At 35.0% G+C, this 21,233-nt stretch overlaps 1 protein-coding gene across 1 annotated transcript in view; it reads right to left on the bottom strand.

Annotated features, from left to right (window-relative positions):
* LOC142351569 (uncharacterized) overlaps positions 1-21,233 on the bottom strand; it is a 98,697-nt gene that overhangs the window by 15,497 nt on the left and 61,967 nt on the right. The window contains exons 4-5 of the mRNA XM_075403661.1: positions 18,568-18,663; positions 1,523-1,641 (exon numbers count right to left, since the gene is read on the bottom strand). Coding sequence (XP_075259776.1) covers positions 1,523-1,641; positions 18,568-18,663 — 215 coding nt within the window. The remainder of the gene's footprint in view (positions 1-1,522; positions 1,642-18,567; positions 18,664-21,233) is intronic.

Raw genomic sequence — 21,233 nt, 5'->3', positions numbered from 1 at the left:
TTTTTTTTCATTTTTGCGCAGATAGGGTCTTAATTTGATTTTGTTGTAACAATGTCATTAGTCAATTGATCAGTTAGTTCATTTTTTGTTGTACAATTCAAGACTCGTCCTGTTGTGATTTGATGTTGCAGTAACAATGCTATTTGTTTGTTCATTACCCGGGTCGAGGTTTTTGGGTAAATTTTCGTAAGAAATGCGGTGAATGCGGTGAATTTTTGTAAGAAATGCGGTGATTGCGGTGAATGCGGTGAAAAAATATAATTCACTGCTTTTCACCGCATTTCTTACAAAAATTCACCACCAAATTCACCGCATTTCTTACAAAAATTCACCGCATAGACTATTATGGCAAAATAATGTAAGAAATGCGGTGAATGCGGTGAATGCGGTGAAAAAAAATAATTCACCGCTTTCTCTCAAGCGGTGAATTATTTTTTCTCACCGCTAGATGCGGTGAAAAAAAATAATTCACCACATTTCACCGCATTTCTTACAAAAATTCACCGCATATGGTTTCCAAAAGTTTACTCAATCTGATTTAAATTCACAAGAATTAACAAACAAGTAAGTGACAGTTGGAGCAGTGGAATAAGCATTGGAAGGCATGCAGGAGGTCAGAAGTTCGAACCCGTGTAGGGACGATTCTTTTTTGTAAGAATACTGAGAACGCGGTGAAAAAAAATAATTCACCGCGATTCACCGCAGTCACCGCAAAAAGATGTAAGAAATACGCGGTGAAAATTATTTTTTTTCACCGCATTTCACCGCATTTCTTACGAAAATTCACCACCAAACCTCGACCCGGGTAGTTAATTCAATGCTATGTATTGTAATTCAGGACTTTTTGTTTAAAAGATTTTTGCTTGTTTTGCTTGTTTTTCTTCACGGATCATGTGCATAATGTTTCTGACCATATTCCAGCAAAGAACCGGATCAAACAATTGGGAATTTGTTTTCTCTCCAATCACTTTTTAATTACCAAATGCGAAAAAATATTTACGAGTTCTAATCTCTGTCCATTGTTTTTTTTTTCAAAAAAACTGCCTTTTCTGATAGCACTTCGAATAGAAGCGGTTTTGCCTAGTAATTTTTGCCAGCTCGTTATGCCGAGAAATTGTCCGCCCTTCTCATGTAAATTAGCAACTACCTTCGCTCTCGTGGACGCGGGCTGAAAAACCCACGTATCTTATCTGAAAAAACGGTGATAATCGATCTTGTTTACAATAAAAAAAACGCCAACCAAGTTAATTGTAGGCGCCTCAATTGTATTGGTGAAACGAAGCGACAAAAATAATGATTTCAAGTTTAAGACTGTTAGAGCTCTAGATTATTAGTAAAAACGTTCTTATGGTTATTTGAAAATAATAAAATAAATTATATGTGGAGTGGTAATGGTTAACAGTCATTATTTCCAAACGTGTAAGCGATGAAAAGTGTAGTTTTTTTGGTTGCACTTTTTTCTAGATAAACAAAAATCTTTTCCGCTATTATTCTTTTTTGAGTAACTTAGTATAAAACTAACACTTGGTGATCAGGCGAAAGACCGTCTCTCGTGAAGGAGAAGATAGCTGCTGCGTCATCTTCATCCTCTGGAAATGGTAGTCTGGATGTGCCGAGTGCATAGCAATATTGAGATGCAACCTGATAGAAAAGAAACACTATTGGATTCTTTTGAAAAATAGTTGTTTTTTATTCACATTCGTACGTTATGTTTATGAACCGCAATTCAACTGACAGACAAAACACTGCATGTTACTTGCATCTATTACAACCCCTAGTTGATACATAATCATCCCCATGCCACACCGAAAGTCGATATATTTGGACCAAAAACGAATACAGGAAGCCCGGGTCGAGGTTTTTGGGTAAATTTTTGTAAGAAATGCGGTACATGCGGTGAATTTTTGTAAGAAACGCGGTGATTGCGGTGAATGCGGTGACAATAAATATTTCACCGCCTTTCACCGCATTTCTTACAGATATTCAACGCAAAATTCACTGCATTTCTTACAAAAGTTCACCGCATCAACTTTTGTGGCAAATTAATGCAAGAAATGATGTGAAAGCGCAGAATGCGATGAGAAAATGTAATTCACCGCATTTAACTGTACTTCTTACAAAAATTCACCTCGAAATTCACCGCATTTCTTACAAAAATTCACCGCATTTGCTTTCCAACGTTTACTCAATCGGATTTAAATTCACAACAAATATCAAAGCAGTACGAGAAAGTTAGAGCAGTGAAATATTAGCAGTTGAAGGCATGCAGGAGGTCAGAGGTTCGAAACCGTGTAAGGAAGATGCTTTTTTGTAAGAATACCGAGAACGCGGAGAGCGCGGAGTTCACCGCAATACACCGCATTTGCCACAAAAAGATGTAAAAATTACGCGTTGAAAATTGTTTTTGTCACCGCATTTCACCGCACTTCTCAAGAAAAATTGCCGCAAAAATTTGACCCGGGAGACAACTATCAGAGTTTGTTTGGAACTGGGAAGGTCTGATTTCAAAAACATCATCGCACAAAAGCTTGTCTATATTTTCTGATATAGCACAAAAATCTGCCAAAAGCATCTGTGAAGACCGTTGTCAGCAGCTGTAAAAGTATCGTTTTGGATCACCTTGCAAAGAAATTAAGAAAAGATTTATGTCCAGAGTGGTAAGTGATTAAAAAAAATCCGGATCTTCCGTCTTAATCTGGACTGTGACAACAATCAAATTAATAAATGAATGAATGCATGTAATCGGTCGAAATTTGCTGAAATTCATATGCTGATTTAGAGCAAAGTCAACACCAGAAAATTCATTTTTTTAAAAGCCCATGCTTGCTTTGAACAAAATTGACTTTTATGTGGAAAAAGTTGTAAATAACTACCATATCGAAGTAAAAATAATTTGTCCACAATTTTTGGGCACTTATGGACTTAAAGTTATTCAAGCTATGGTAAGAGCACTAAAGTTGCGCTATCAATCAATCTGTTGCTGTTGATGAAGAACCTCAGCGGAACCAAATTTTTGCAGCCTGGTCCTCCAGCCTTACGCCGGCCTGCTTCTTCACCTATTTCGATTAATTAATATTCTCGTCGAAACAGTTCGCCGCTCGGTTTTCGGATCTCGTACTGAAGTATATAAAGCTTCCGTCTGTGTTCGTAATGTTGCTAAATTGTTATAAGAAAGCTCAACTAAAAAAGAAAACTGTGTCAATTTTAGCAATCTAGTAAGACTTAACTTGACAAAGACTAAATGTGATTGAGAATGTAATTATTGTTAATTTGAAAGCCAACTGGTGTCGTACCAGTTTTTAAGGATCTAATTTTAATATAATTTCACTATCCAGATAAACGAGTAAAAGTAAATGGTAACATAAATGTCGTCTATAACATCAATACAAACCGTTGCTGATTGGTCAATCAAGTAAAGTAATTTAAATCAATATTGACACTGTAAATGCCATATATCTGTGCAATATGGTTTTCTTGGCAAACGTACGGATGATTATTACTTAGCACCGCAGGCTTTGAAAATGGCATTTGACCATAAACAACTAACTAAGGGCGCACGTATTTAACATAAAATAAATGTAGCAATATATATGAAATATCTGAAGAAAAGCAATTTTTGCACTAAATAATTGTTAAAAGCCATACTTTTGCTTCTGATGCAAAAACGTTCCTGGGTTTCATTTGTAGTTGAGAGGTTACCCTTACCAATTGCCAAGACCTTTGGTCGCTCAGTTTTTCCATTCAAGAATTGTGGGGATCAATTTTGAGTCGCCACTTGTACAACTTTCAGTTTCAGTCATTTTTGAGTTCTGACAAGTTTTTTTTAAGTTTTTGCGCTTTTAAAAATAATTTCATATTGTCTAATGACTTTTGAAAATGGCGCCCTTAGCGCCGGCCCAGTTTTTGATCTCGGAAATACTATCATAGAATACAGGCGCTAACTACTCGACTGGCTGCTTCAGCTCTCCATATGCCATTTTGACTGCTAATTTGAGCGCACAACACCGTCGTTGTCAAAAAAATTTCAATGATTTGACCCCATTTGTACTCACGGCGTTTCACAGAGTCATCTACTAGCCGTATCAACTTGCCCTCTTAAATGTTTTGCACCTGATCTTTTGTTCACTTCGAACTCTGGTTCTCTTGAAGGAGACATTCACGAATCAATATTTTCCAGGTGATGTCGGAATGTGCTGAGCAGTTTTTAATGATCTTGTCAGATCCTGGTAATGCTCACAAATTGGCATGGATGGAGCACTAGCTTTTTCCCGTCCTAGCTAGAGTTAAATTGGTGTGATTGCTGTCTTCAGAATCGCCAATTACTGCTGCCATGGGTCTTGCGTTGACCGTTTGTTCCGCAGGACAAATTGTTGTGCTAAGTATCTTTTCGGTGAGTTTTCGGTTGTCCAAAATTGATATCAAGACTTCCTAGCAACTTTGAACTAGTCTCTCCAAAATTCTACAAAAATATAAAAATCCAAGTGAATTGAGCTAACTCATTTTCAATCTTAGCTTTTTTCCCGCGTCCAAGAAAACTTTCAACACGTTAGCTGCTCCGACAATTTTGATCCCCTATCATTGATTGTGGTATGAAGCTCAAAATGCAATAAATCTCCATACAGCAGCTATACATGACTGGGTGTCTAATGACTGTGCTAATTCGATGTGCACTCTCTGGTGGTTACTCAGGTAAAGAGCGGTCACCAACTCTTCAGCAAACGTCGTGGGAACTGTCAAAAACATAGTTCACTCTGGTATGGGTAAATGCGATTACTTGGTTATGAAATCGCTCTCGCGGTAAGTCTACCATTGGTTGATGAATTGGACGTTATTGCCGTGCCAACAGTTGACAAATCGATACTTGAATTTGGTGAGTGGATGTTTTGATCTCATGCTAGGTGTTGTAATCGAGATTCGAATGCTTCAGTCTCCTTTTTACTCAAATTTTTCCTCTATCATCTTCCCTGTAGGGTGATAAATGGACAAACCTCAATGTTTTTGAGATTTTCTTGCGCTTGTTATCCACTTCGAAACATTCGGGAATCTTGGTTTGAACAATTCAAAACAAAATTTGTTCTGCTTGGTTTAGCTCATCTGATTTGAGTGCCCCTCTGCTTTGTCTAGAACCTCATGTATTAGGCTATGAAATTTCTCTTCGGTTGAAGCTACTGTATTGTCTCATGTCGAGTGATTGGCCTAGTTTCAAACTTGTTCACCTGTCACCACGGCACATTTTTGGCCACTCCACTTGTCTCCATTGACCATTGAAGAGATCTCGTGTTTTTCTTCTGCTCTGTTGGCAACAAACACTTGTCGTTACTTGGGAGCAGATTTTAGCCACTGTAACACCGTTCATGAGTCTGTCCAATGATAGAATTTGCCAATCTTCACAACACGGTCCCTCAATATCTGCCTCTTTAGACGAGCTTTGTAAACTGCGGCTTGAAATTTTAACTTTGGAATCGTCTTATGTCTGATAGGTGCTACACTGCATTTTCTTATCACAGAGGTGAGCTTTAACGTCGTTTCATCCTGCCGATATACCACACTACGCTTTTTTTTCTGACACGTCTTGTGGTTTCTCAAATTTGTACTTTCGTTTTCGAAATAAATTCAATTTATTGACATCGTCCTAATTTTTCCCAACATCGATGCATATTTTTCTCAATCTCGATAAATAGCACCAATCGATTGAAATTTTTGGTTGCTCTGATGACAACTTTTTATCTCATGCTTTTCCCATTGCTGACCAAAATGTTTTAAGTAGAAAACAACTTGGTACCAATATGTATTTATATATACATCCATACAAATCCATATAAATATTTTGTATATATATATGTATATATATGTATATATATGTATATATATATATATATATATATATATATATATATATATATATATTTGTAAATTTATAAATATATATATATATATATATATATATATATATATATATATATACTGATGACTCTAGTCATAGGATCCTCATTACTGGGGCCTCAGAAGACTCAGATTTATATATATATATATATATATATATATATATATATATATACATATACCTTTACACACACACACATATATATATATGTATATATATATATATATATATATATATATATATATATATATTTATACATATATATATATATATATATATATATATATATATATATATATATATATTTATATATTCATCTATATATATATGCGTATACATTTATATATATATATACATATATATATACATAATTATATATATATATATATATATATATATATATATATATATATACTGATGACTCTAGTCACAGGCTTCACTTTACAGGGTCCTCAGAAGATGGCACTAGTTTTGACTCCAACACACAACGTGGATGACGTGGATACCGATTGTATTCTAACCATTTATCGTCACTTTTTTTGAATAACCACACCTTTATCCTGTTCTTCTTGCATAATTCAAATTTAAGTTTCTTATTGCCGACAAAAAGTAGAATTATCGTTGTCGGAGCTAAAATTTCATAATTTTGTCTATTTGTATAATATATAACTCAATCCTATCTTTAAAAATGTGTAGCATTTGAAATACTGAATGTACGCCTCCAGCCAATCAGAGACTGAGATGACTCTTTTCTCTTTTATATAGCGCTAGAAAAGCTCATCATAGTCAGTCTGTCAGATAGTTGCACGTTTTTTTTAACGTCGACTTGGATGCTGTTTTGCAAAATCACCCTAACAATTGAAGTTTTTTTTCCTTATTTCATAGAGTTGGTTACTCTGAGAGAAATAGGTAAGCCTACTTCGCGCACAGAAGTAATTAGCTCTAACTCTTCAAACTCTGAGGCTGTAAAAGGAGCCCTTCAAGCGTCTACCTGAACTTGGACGACCAGTGAGTTAACAAAATGTAGCAGTAAAAAAACTCACTCTCTTACAGATATACTTAGAGCTAGGAATTTCAATCGTCATACTCCTTTATACACTTACATTAACAAATAGGAAACACATTTCTGCAAAAAACTAAATTTATATCGATTCACGAAATAAAAACATTTACCCCGCTAAAATGAGCCATTACAATGGCCAAACAATAACTAATTTGGACACTAACTCAGATAATAGGCAACTCCCTATTTTCAGACGGGAAAGCAAACATTTGCTAAAAGACACAAAATTCTTTAAAATTACAAAAATTCAAAGCGGGGATGAAATAAAATTACCGTAAAACACAATCCTTCAACACAAAAATCACAATTTTAGTATTGAGCAACAGCCTCTTCTTCTGCCAGAGAAGTTGTCACAAATTGCTCGTTTAGCTGTTTTGTCGTATCTCATGAAAATTTACTGTAAACTTTTGGAAAATTCAAAATCCATTTCGTATGTGATCCCATCACGGACATATATACGTCTCTAATTTATGATACACTATTTTACCCATTATCAGAGACACTTTTTGAATTCATCCGAGGACTGTAGACAAAATACACACTACAGGTCGAGGATACGGATTCAGGAGATCGTCAATTGATTTTTTAAGACAAACAGCATCAGCACTTAAAAAAACTGCTGTGCAGTCAAGAGTCAAAAGCATACACAAAACAGCTACAAAATAAATAAAAGACTTTAATCATCTCATAAAAACTTTTTTGAGAATAGCACAAGATGCAAACTTAAAATATATAACTTAAAACTGCAAAGTATTAGATCTAACCAAATTGCATGTCCCGGGTCAGAGCAGCAAGGATGCCAAAAATGTCCCAAACTACAGTCAGTCCACCTCAAGGCGCACGGCCCTCATCTTAAAAAATGGAAACGGAACCCTTCCCTACCGATACAAAGCTCATTTCATAGATCGCCTACTCCCAAATTCCAGTTTCTACGGTTGACAAATCCTCTAAGCAGGAACATCAAACACGGTACCATGTCCTAGAGCGTATTGATTACATGTCCAATCCCCTAGAGCATAAACTGAAAGACACATCGAACACGTGCACTATCGGCCAGCTCAAAAATTGAATATGTTGAAAAGAGACGCGATGAGAACCTTCTACTCGAATACGCGTTTTTCCTAGCAATCCGCGTTTCACAGAAAGTTTCTGGCATACTTCTGACTTTTTCTTTGCTTTGGCAGATTGCCAAAAAGATTACTTCAATAAAATGTTCAAACAGGACACGATTCCCTATCGCGTCTACGAGAAAAATGACTTCTTTTATCTGCAGTTTGGATTTTTGCATCCCACACTGATGGATCTGAATAGTCAACCTCACAAAGTGTTTAGAATGAAGAAGCTTCATACGATACAAAAATATCTTATCGTGCTACACTGTTTCTAATACACGAACACACAATGCTCCGCGGTTTCAATACGTGAACACAAAAATTATTTCATCGTTTCACCTCATCTATAGCTATATAAACGGTCCTAGCTATTGCGAAGGGACATTGAGGAACCTTGACCCTATCAAGAATTATTTCTTCTTCATCCCCTCTACTGTAAAACGCACCAACCTTTCCTTGTCCCTACAAAATATCTCCTATATTTGAAGGGAGACGCCGCCAATTGTAAATATGGACATATATTCAACCTTCTCTACAGGGATTGGGTTATGGACAAAGTAGACTTCTGAGAGCCGTCATCCGAGGGGCAGCAGATATTGAATCATCGGTTGGTAATGCAGCCAAATTTTAACTTCGATCTGTATCCTCAAGTTCTCGCTGCTTGTCTGGCAAGGGACATGGAATTTCTACGAATTTGTGGGATCCTGACAGTCAGGCCCCAGATTTGGATTTCGGGCACCACTGATGGGCACAGTCCCACCTCTAGCATCACTTTCCCCACTGTCACCGCCCAGCTATTTAAAAAAACAAGTTCTACTTTTTCTATTTTTTTATTTAAATTTCACTTTCCTTTTTCTCTGGTGGGAACTTACCCAGTAGGAATTAAAGGACCTATTCTGCCCCCCTCCCAATTTTTTTAAAGACTACCAGTAACAAATTATATGTTGTTATATAGCACGTGGGGCGAAACAGAACGACTCCGAAATGAATTTTTAAATTTCAAAGTGTTAAGTAGCTCACAGTAGCTAACGATAAATTCTAATCAGAAGATAAGCTCGTAGATTCGATTAGAACAAACCACGTACCAGATAGAGATGAATTGAAATCTCCTTTTACAACCAACACGAAAACTACGGACGAAAACTTTCAACCCAGCTGGGAACAATTCCTCATAGGACAGTGGGGGACAGCCGAATACTCTGGCAGGACTGACATTACTGGCCAACTCATCCTGTAACTGGCATCCTTACTGGCTCTACGCCTTAGAAGATGTGGACCATTCATTGACAACTCTAGTCACAGAATTCAATTGACAGGAACCCCAGACGACGACACAAGTCACCAGCTCCAACACACAACGAGGATGGCACATCCAATTTTTTCAGCTACATTCCATAAAAATTGGATAAAAACTCAACCCCGGATGGATGTGGGAGAAGAAAACCTGACTGTACACCTCCAGCCAATCAGAGACTGGGAAGACTCTATTCACCTTTAAATAACGCTAGCACTGCTGACCAAGGTAAGGCTCTTAGATTAAAACTTTAGATTTGTAAAAAGTGGAAGTTTATCTCATTTTTGTGACTGAAAATATAACTTCACGTTTTAATTCAATTGTTAACTGGTGAAAAAGTGCTAAATTTGACCAAATAAATTAAAGTCACAATTAAAGTAATTGTTTTGAGTGTTTAAAACTGATATCATGAAATCAATCAAAATCAGTTCTATTGTTTAAAACATTATTTGTGAAGTTATGTCGTGAATGATCCGACGATTTCAAACTTTTGCTAGAAAACTTCTGCGCTCTCAAACTTCGATTTTTAAATATTTGTTCCGTTTATTCTCAATAAATAGAATACCTAGTTCAATCTGATGTCTTATTCTAATCATTTTTCAAATTTATAAAAATTTCATTTTGTTTTCTTCGTTATTGCAAATTTTAAGCGAACTTGTCATTTCAATATTGAATGCTCATTTAATCATGAATATTTTGTATATTTAATAAAATAATTTAAAAATTCACTTCCAATCTGTTGCATTGAACTCACGTCTATCCTAAATTTTCGCATAATTTAAATTCAAGTTTCTTATTGCGGAAAAACAATAGACTTATCATAGTCGAAGCTAACGTTTCATCGTTTTCTCTTTTTGTTTAGTTTATAACTAAATCTTATCTTTAAAATTGTGTAGCAAATGAAATACTGAATGTACGCCTCCAGCCAATCAGAGTATGAGAAGACCTTATTCTCTTTTAAATACCACTAGCACGGCTATTCGATAAGTGTACGATGTGTAAAACATTGACTCCGGTGCTGTTTTAAATCGCCACCCTAAAAATTGAAATATTTCATCCTTGTTTTATAGAGTCGGTTAGTCTAAGAGATCTAGGTAAGCCTACTTCGCGCGCAAAAATAAGTAGCCCTTACTCTTCTCACCTTGAGTCTGTAAAAGGAGTCCTCCAAAGGTATGCCTTAATTGATTTAAAGAAGGAACAACAACAAAACTTTTTACTGCCTTTCAGTAATCGAGTGTTTACATGTATTGAAAATTTAATTGCAATAAGTTATCTGTTTCACAACTTCGAACAAAATATTCCTTTTCTTCTTCTTTCAATTTCAATATGTCTTTGAATTCTTGAAAGATTTTTTTTGAAGAAATTCTCTATTCATAAATGCTTTTGATGTTTATAATTAAAACTATTAGTTATCCCAAGTGATTTTGGAAAATTATCGTTTTAAATTACGTTAACATTTCTGATCTCAGATCAGTTGCAAATTTGAGTGCTCTTGTTTTGGCACGTTTTTTCTCCAAAGTTTACTGCAGAATTTTCTACATTTTTCGGAGAATTTTTTGTCCTTGAGCCGCTTATACAGCGTCGGAAGACATAATAGATTTATGTCCTGTTTTTGATGAACACCTACCTTTTAGAAATTCATTACCTATTTTGTTAACAGCACTTTTAATATTAGATGCTCATTATAATGTCGACCTCCTTAATAATACGAGTTAATATTCAAAATATGTCATATTCCGTATTTCCAGACCTTCTCAGACAAAATATATATATGTCCAGACCACCCCAGACGGAACGTACCGATGTCAAGACCTTCGTGCGTTCAAAAGTTTTTGTGCGTTCTTCGTGCGTTCAAAGAAACGTACGTCCAGATTTTCGTGCGTTCAAATTTACATATGACCGGACTTTCGTGCATTCTAAGTCAAAAATTGTGCGCTCAAATTTTGAAATCATGTCCAGAATATCGTGATTTCAAAGACACCTATGTCCAGAATTTCATGCGTTCAAAAGTGCGTATGTCTACACTTTCGTGCGTTTATGCCCATACCTATCGTCAATTTTATTCATAAAACTTGTACACAACGTTTCTATAATGTATTCATTTCAAGTATTGATATCTGAGGGGTGATGGTTGTGATGAAATTCCCCAGCAGTTGCTACATTTTAAATCAATAAAATGTGCTCGATGAAAGTATTGGTTGATAGGGGGTACAGGCCGCCAGTAATTGCAACTTCAACAATGGTCTATAATTCTAGGCGCAAAATTGTCTGAAACAAAGCAAAAAGTTGTATGCAACTTTTCCTGCGTTCCGACGCTTTCCAACTTTTGAACTCAAATGATTTGGGGTTTTCTTGATGGACAAGTTCCACTTGAGCACTTGAGTGAGAGCTCTAGTAAGAGTGTTTAGTCAAACTTAGGCTCATCAGTTTTTGGCATTATTGTTTCCAATCAAAAAATTGTGTGCGCTCAATGGTCACTATGATCAGATTATCGTTCGTTCAAAGTTGCTTATGTCCAGACTTTCGTGCGTTTGGAGTTGTCTATGCCCAGACTATCGCGCGTTCATTCATGTTTCCAGACCCTGTAATGTTGAACGCACGACACCCCCTTTTGCGTTCATTTCGGTTTGAACATATCAACTTTCGATCTGCGACCTCAGTCTGGGTTATTCTAAATAGCATTGGGTTTAAGGATCTTACACTTTCTCTTACCATTGCTAATTTTTGCCTTTTTAATTCTTCTTTCAATAACTTTATCTCGTATAGATTTATTGCACAGTGAAATAAGTTTCTCGCTGAAATGATAAGATAGAAAAATGTTTTTCGAAAAGTATTTAATTTTTTCTGTTTCAATTTTTCAATCAGTGAACTTGAAACTGCATCAAAACCTGTGACAGTAGATACGTTGAATAAGATATGATTTTACCTCTTAAGGGAACTACTGCTCCAAACCTTGTTGTAGCTGTTGATATTATGAAAATATCAGTTCCTTCTGCAATGCTCTTATAACTTTAATATCTATTTAAATTTTGAGAGACAATTTGTAAATTCCACTTCTTTTAACTTTCAATTTCTTTTATAGTGCTCAAGATTAATGTGCTAAGTTTCATCAGATGTTAACTTGTTGTCAATTAGACTCTTATTAAAAGAATCAGACGTTTGTGTATATTAATAACTGCTCCTTGTTATTGAAGTATTTTATGGGGTCGGATGCTTTTGTTGAGGTTGAATGCCTTCTTTATATAAAATTACGAACTTACGAACTTTCAAGGTCAGCTGTTTGTTTCGAGAATTAGTAAAAAGCTTTTCACAACTAATTTTTTAAAAAAAATCTGCTAAAAAGGCATCTTTGCTAATTTTTAGAAAATATTAACGTTAGTTAATACTAACTTTGACACCAAAAAAGAGATCTCCACAAAACTTGGGATGAAATGAATAGCTTTATTGGCATCAGCAGACAATGAACTACCAAGGAGTTCATCAAACTAGTCAAAAGTTTTCTAATAGTTAATGAAATGTTCAGCCCTCGATTATGAGCTACTTAGCACCTATCTAGTTAATTTGTTATTTATAATTTGTTATTATTGAAAAATTTTATAGATAATTTTTCTTGCAGATATGTAACCCAATTGCTATGATTGAAATATTTGTTTTTGACATATTGCTCCTTCACCGGTTAAAAAATGGCATTAATTAGAACATCGAATTCCCAAAAAAATGGAGAATTAAGCCCAATTTTTGAGTTTTGAAGTTACTTCTGCAATGCTCTTATGACTTTAATAACTGCTTAAACTTTTGTGACAGTTTGTAGTTTCCTCTTCTTTTAATTTTCTTTTTTTTTAATAATGCTAAGAGTTAATGCTCTACTTTTGATCAATTGTTATCTTGTCACTCAGACTCTTATTGAAAGCATTGGACGTTTGGGTATGTTAATGACTGTTCCTGGTTGTTGTTTTTTTTTCATGGGTCAGAGGTGTCTGTTGACGGTGAAAGCCTTCTATCTATAAATTTAAGAACTTTTAAAGTCAATTTTTTTTTCAAGAGCTCTCCTAAGAGATTATGAGTTTTATTAAAAAAAGTACTAAAATAAACTGATTTTAAGAAAACTTTTTGATTTCGTAAAATTTAATTGAGATCTTCCTTAGCTGAATTTTTTCCAATTATTATCTTTGTCAAACCCAAAATCCATTTACAATACGCGTTATTCTTTGATATAAATTCCTTTACTTTCGAGAAAAGAATTTGTAAATATGAATTGTAAAAGGTTTACTTTCTTCATGTTCATTGTCTCACCCCTTCGTATACCAACAAACTCTTCACCCAGCTAAATTTTAACAACTTACTGACTGAAATTACTATTATTACAGTTTGCGTTACTTCATTATTTTTAATATTAGGTTTGTCGCCAAATTTAAAACAAAAACTATTAAAATATATTTTCCAGTTTCCAGCCTCAAATATTTTCTACATAAGATAGTTATTGTTTTTTGCTTTATGAAACCTGTTCCATCGTTTGATGAATGATTGAGTACCCAATCAATTAGCAAAACGATCTAAGCGAACACCTATAAGTTTTAAAAGATGCTAAAACGTGCATACTTTAACCTGAATGAAATGAAAATGCCTTGATCATTCCTTAAATGACACAAGAATTCTACAAAACATAGTTAGAAATGACCTTTTAACTGATTACCAGCTTCTTTTTTCAAGGCTTTTAAAAAAGTTTTGCATAAGTAATTTTCAAAAAAAATACTGAAAATCCATCTTGGCTCTTTTTGAGAATGAGTACAAATAACATTGACACCAAAAAGACAGATGTGCACAAAACATGGGATAAAATGAATAGCTTTATTGGCATCAATGAGCTGCCAAAGTGCTCAGAAGTAGAAGTCAGAAGTAGAATGATAGTTAATGAGATATTCAGATTTTTTTGCACCAACTGTATTCCCAAAGCTATGCTTGACATTTTTGTTTTAACTTATGGTTGACATATTGGTATTATTGTCATGGCCAAAAATTGTTCTTTCAACAATTTTCATAACTACTGGCCATTTATGCCTTTAACGTTTGGCATTATTTAGATAATCAGATACCCAAAACAATGCAGATGAAAAACACTTTTTAATGTTTTCGACTCCTAATGGTCCCGGTAACAACAAACCTGTCAATGGAATAGGCTTCTAAAGAAAAAACCTATATGCCTGCCATGTTTGACAGTTTAAGTCATGTTTGACATTCTTTTTCTGATAATGCTGCAGTCCTTTTTTCATTTAATTCCTTTGTTATATGGCTCCTTTTCCCTTGTCAATTGGACTCATATTAAAAGCATTAGACGTTTGGGTACAATAATAAGTTTTAGCCATTGCTAAAAGCATTAGACGTTTGGGTATATTAATAACTTATTGGCAGATGGAACATCAGATACCCAAAAAAAGGGAGATAGAAACAATTTTTGAAGTTCTCGACTCCTACAGGTCTCGGTGACAAGTTTTCCCATAAGACTTGTCATTGAAATAGGCACCAAAAGAAAAAAAAACATAACGTGTGTGTCATGCAATGGTTATGTTTTGACAGTTTGAGACCTGGTTGACTTTTTTCTGATAATAAAGTCTTTTGCCAACTGACTCCTCTGTTATATGACTCTTTTTCTTTTGTCAATTGGACTCTTATTAAAAGCATCAGACGTTTGAGTATATTAATAACCTTTGGCCATTATTAAACGCATTAGACTTTTGGGTATATTAATAACTTAATGGCAGATGGAACATAAGATACCCAAAAATAAGGGAAATGGAAACAATTTTTGAAGTTCTCGACTCCTACAGGTCTCGGTGACAAGTTTTCCCATAAGACTTGTCATTGAAATAGGCTCCAAAAGAAAGAAAACATAACGTGTGTGTCATGCAATGGTTATGTTTTGACAGTTTGAGACCTGGTTGAATTTTTTCTGATAATAAATTTTTTTGCCAACTGACTCCTCTGGTATATGACTCTCTTTCTTTTGTCAATGGGACACTTTTTAAAAGCATCAGACGTTTGGGTATATTAATAACCTCTGGCCATTATTAAACGCATTAGACGTTTGGGTATATTAACAAATTATTGGCAGATTGAACATAAGATACCCAAAATAAGGGAGATGGAAACAATTTCTGAAGTTCTAGACTCCTACGGGTCTCGGTGACACATTTTCCCGCAAGACTTGTAGTTGAAATAGGCTCCTAAAGAAAACATAACGTGTGTGTCATGTAATGGTTATCTTTTGACAATTTAAGACCTGGTTGGCTTTTTTCTGGCTTCAAAATTTTTCCAACTGATTTCTTTGTTATATGACACCTGTAGATTTTTTAACATTTTTTCAGCACATCTTTATCTAGCTTCTCGACAACAAACAGTTTCAGACAGTATCTAAAAAGCGTCCTCCTTTGAAATATTATTCAACTAAGAAATTTTTAATTGCAGATTATTTTTTATTTTATTTTGCATTGGAAAAATCGTCACAACCTGTTTAGCTTTAGTTTATTGGCTGACTCTCATGAAATCCAGATGGAAAAAATGAAAATACTGATCATTTGGAAATATAAAATAATAAATATTCCGACTTAAGTTAACCCCGCCAAAACCGATCAACAAGAATTCATCATTCTAAAAAATCAAATTTAGCGCGCAAAATAATTGTTGTTTACTGTTAGGATTGTTTTTCAAATGCAACCATTGTTTATCACGTTGAACTTCCTGTTAGTCAGGCCAGAGAACTCAAAGATTTGTTCTCATTTGCCATAATTGCAATTTCTCACTCGGTACAGCTAGTAATCTGACTAGACATGAACAAAACTATCAACGGGATGAGCTTGGTTTATCATTTTTTACTGACTCTCAAGGAATGCAGACTTACTTCTCAAAAATTCGCCACTCTTCAGCAGCGCATAAGGACTATACATTCAAGATTCACCAACTGTTGCAAAAGTTGCAAAATTGAGTTCAGTGACTCTCACTTTTATGCTTAGCACATGAAAGCTGTGAACTTTTTATCCATATTCGATGAGGAGTTTGAGACTAGAGGTACGCCGTCGGAAAATCCGTTCAACGTTTTCTTGTGAACGTTTGAAACAACTAACCTAGATGAAGCAGGTTTTATATGTGAATACTACAAAAAGTAATCTAAACAACGCCAGCATTATGTTGGAAGTTCTTAGCTGTTTCGCAATCTAAAACTATCATGACGCGTAATTAAAACCAGACTGTGGGCTCTTCGGTCGTTTTTGTGGTATTCACAGAAAACTCAGTTTTACTAGCTGGAAGTTGGACTTCTTGCATGTCTTCACTTTATGCAACATGGCTAAAGAGGCTTCACTAAAAATCTGCAAGGCACATGACGAGTTATTGACAAACATTTGGATACGATCGAGTCAGCAATCTGTGGCAATGCACCTCTTTGTACTAAAACCGGCGGTTCGTTGCCAACAAGCGTTACATTCCTAACTACAAAAGTTCGGAACAAACATCATCTGATTTTTTGTTGTTGCAAAACCCTTATATAGAGGAGTGGTGCCACTTGAGAAATTCCACCTCTCAGTGTTTGCATTCAACACAGATATCACCATTCAAGAAGGCCACCATTCATGGCCAGCAGTGCCAGCGTGGGTTATTATGTGCAAGTTGACACTTCACACCCTCCAGGATTGCATGATAACACCAGTTATTTCTCCTTGGCCCCTGCTCAGGTCATAGTTGAAGAAAAATGGTTTGGAGAATATAAGCTTGAAAGAACAGCACAATCTACCCACTTAGAAAAATAAGAAATTAATAAAAACTTTATTTTGTCAAAAAGATTTATGTGGTACATTGCTTAGCTCAAGCTTTATAGTGAATTAGTCATAAAAAAACACAAATTGTTCCCATCATGACAAGAAAACTGGCTATCACCTTTTTTTTCGCGCAAATGTGAAAAACAAAAAGAGGCAGCTAAGAAGTTTGATGAGAGTTCTACAAGTTCATGAACAGAGCCGTATACAGAAAAACTGTAAATCTAAGCGACGTGGAATCAAAGTACCAATCGCACGCAATGCTGAAAACGTGTTGAATAACTTGTCTAAGTTTTTCTTTCGGTCTATTTAGCTTATCCAAAACTCCTCTACGCGATGGTAAAGAAACCTCCCATTTCGCCATTAAAAGCTCAGCGATTATGCTATTGATGATATAAATTGGAGCTGTAACGATGTGGAGTGAGTTAGTGTAATTTCTGTCAAATTTATTGACTTACGGCTAAGTTCAATTCCGGAGTGGGATAGTAAGTTTGTTGTACAACAATTGTCTCACGAAATCACTAACCAAAGCTCCAACACAGGAAAAACACCCGGCCTTGGTTTTTAGCTGCTGAGTTGATAAATGATACCAAAATTGGGAGTAAGGATATCGTCAATTTCGATACCATTTCAGACCAAAATTCCAGTCCCCTTAACTTTTTAATCAAAAAAAAATTGAAGCAGAATAAGCCAGTGGAATTGTGCCAGAACAACAAGAAGAAGATGCTCTTCAGCTAACTAATTAAATTTACTGGCAAAGGAAGGCGCACGCAAAACTGAAAAAACTTTGATTTTGACTGTATATATATATATATAGTTTTAATTTAACTTCCTTGAGTATTTTGAAAGCGCTGAGGCAACTGAAAAGGAAATATTATTGGCGAGACAAAAAATTTGCGTTGAAAAAAGACAAACAATTGAGACAAAAAGGATTCCATTAAAGCTATGAAACCTAGCCTATTATGTTTATTATCGTTGGATTAACCCCACTCCCCCACCCTTGAACGCTCTTATTAAAAATTACTAACGGCTTATTAGTGTTACGAAAGTGTGGTGTGTCATGCGGTTATGCGTGGAAAAACAGGGAAGTACAAGTGGTACAAGAAGTACATTTTTTGTATTAAGTAAACATAAGGTTGAAAGAAATTGAAACTTAATGCTGATGACTCTACTGTAAACATTTGATTTTTAATGGCTCACGAACAATGAGATGCGTCTTTTTTAGTTTGAATATCAGATAATTCAAAATAAGAAAAGTGGTCCAGACTTTCTTAATTACGACAGTCGACAAGTGTATTTTTTTAGCGTTTGAGTATGTTTTGGTGAAAACAGTCAAACATATTCATGGTGGACTACATGAATTTGAAAAGAACCTTTTGGTGTTTAGCAGGATGTCAATTGGAACTTACGTCAATGAAGTCCATTGTTTGCGATGTTGCATGCAGACATCTGATTTTGCCACTAGGTACTCCACTTGACTTGTGTTGCCTGAAGTTGCCTGGACACTGATGATATCACGGGTTTTGTGCTCTGATGATAATTGCGCTTGTATAGGATACACGCATTCAGAATACGCTTTTTATATTTTCCTACCATGCCCCCTTTGATGAACAATTTGATCTTAAGGATAACAACTTCAAATGAATAATATAACTTTCAAATTTATTTTTATACTGGTTCGATGTTTTCCAACTGTAGGCAAATTTTCATCTCTGAATCTCTGAATAAAAAATTGATGTTCACAGAGAATTTTGAACTGGTTTCATTTATTGACAGTGTTGTGTTCTTTTCTACGCCCCAGTCGATTTCGAATGGTTATCTCGCAAGATTCTGTCAGATTCTGCCATAATCTTGCAACATAACCATTGATTCTGCCAGAGACTTGCAAGATAACCATTTTTCTGCCAGAAACTTGCAAGATAACCATTTTGTTCCAGAATCTTACAAGATAATCCTTTCTCTGTCAGAATCCTCTAATATGTCCATTTTTTTGCACAATATCGCACAAGATGAATTGATTAATGCGGATAATTCTGACAGCAAGAGATATGCACGAAAGCTCTTCTAAAGTCCTTCGAAGCTCAAAAAAATGGCAAGCCGTGAATAATCACATTTTGGGGCATTGGCAAGAAAACTTATGCGTACGGAGCTGAATTAAATGAAAAGATGCTGTTTAAGATGAAACGAATATTAGCACATAATTTTTTCATCAGAAAAGTTAATCTAGACGTGTAGTTTTGTAAATCTTGATAAAGTTGAACGAAAAAAGTTTTAAATAGTAATTTATTTTGTGTTAACAGTTCTCAAAGACAGATCTTAATTTAATTTCTTCAGATAATTCATATTTCCAGATTTCAAATTTATTAATTTTCTTAAAAAACACGCAACTGATACGTAGGTAAACGATTTTATATGATTCGTAGAAAATATTTTATGGTCAAAATGAAATGTGTTGCATTAATGAGAGCCAATAAGATGACAGCTCGACCGGAACGAGCTTGCATGAACCTTGCAAGATAACCATTTTTGTGGCAGATCTTTCAAGATAACCATTTTTCTGCCAGGTCGTGCAAGATAACCATTTTTCTACCAGATCTTGCAAGATAGGCAGTTTTTGCAAGATTCTGGCAGAATTTTGCAAGATAACCGTCTGGTATCGACTGGGGCGTTGACATCATAATCAATCGGAAAGCATCAGCCTGCATTGCATTTCTCCCTTATGTTTAGAATCCAACTTTTTTGTGAGGTTGGAGTCATTCTGGTTTTTGGAAATCAAAAATGGCTTCTCTCATTACAATAAGACGAATTTTCGTTCTGTTTTGTTTCTTTTTCATTTTGCTGAGTTCTGATTGAGAGAAAGATGGATTGATATAGTGAAAGATAGCGAAAAATTAAGGAAAAAACAGGGCAGGACAGGTACTGAAATGTAATGCGAAGAATAAATTCAACTGAGAATCTGTCAATTAACAATTTTTTATAAACTTCAAACTAAGACAGTCAACAAAGCCCATGATCCTATAAGCGCCAAAGGAGCACAAAAACTAAAAACAATTAGATGTTTGTTTCCCAAAATTAAGCAATAATTTATGAAAATATTGACTCCACGCACCCTTAGAATGTTTACACAATACAAAAACATTGTTGTAACCAAGGAGAAAAAGAGGGCAAAAACTGAAGAAATTTGAGCACCTCCATTGTCTGAAATTAGCGGTTCTAGTGTCTGAATAATTGACGAATGAGCTAGAAATGAAGCCAGAGTTCACAAAATCATTTAAACATTTCAAAATCAAACGTAGTATCAGTCACTGCTTAAAGCTGAAGACTGCAGATTGATCAAAATAACGCCGCACAAAAACGCCAGTGAGAACTTTTCACACTGCCCAATAACACCACAAAATAACACTAAAAATTCAAACAGAGACTGTTAATTTTTTGAAAACATATAGAGTAAAGGTCACACAAAAGCACAGACAGCTACGGACTGATTATTTCGAATAATAAACTCTTCATTAGCAACAAATGAGATCTTTCAATGAGGAGAGGAAGTGATAAAACAAAAAAGTTTAAAAAATTCTAAAAAAACTTACAGCGTGTAAGTCATAAGAAGCAATAGCTATGAACAGAAACAATTAGTTCAACTTTTCAAGAATTATTAACAGCATTTAAGATTTCTGGTTAATGAGACTAATCGATAATACAACAAAATGAACAATGAAAACTCGCAAATCTCGAGCAAATCACTACAGAAAGTACAAAAACACTTTCGCAAAACTCTTAAACTAATCAAATTTTCAGAAAACTAAACGTGTCAAAGACATGAAAAAACCACTGGCCGTGATCTCGAACCGTGTATTTATTCGCACATTAACAACAGAAAAGAACTTTCATACTAAATAGGCCTAACAACACTAAGCAATGCGACAGCGGAAATACAAAGGAACGAGGCCATAATTCTTTTCTGTTTTCGTCCCCCATTGGGTTTTGCATTCTACAGTTAGAGCACGTTCCATAATATAGTATATCATTATGCAAACTCATGGCGCGTAGAACTTAACAAACATACACAAAGAGAGAG

The sequence above is a fragment of the Convolutriloba macropyga genome, chromosome 13 (genome assembly GCF_964194025.1).
Source record: "Convolutriloba macropyga chromosome 13, txConMacr16.3, whole genome shotgun sequence".
Lineage (NCBI taxonomy): Eukaryota > Metazoa > Xenacoelomorpha > Acoela > Convolutidae > Convolutriloba > Convolutriloba macropyga.
The sequence above is the reverse complement of the archived record's forward strand: the minus strand, read 5'-3'. Positions and strand labels throughout refer to the sequence as shown.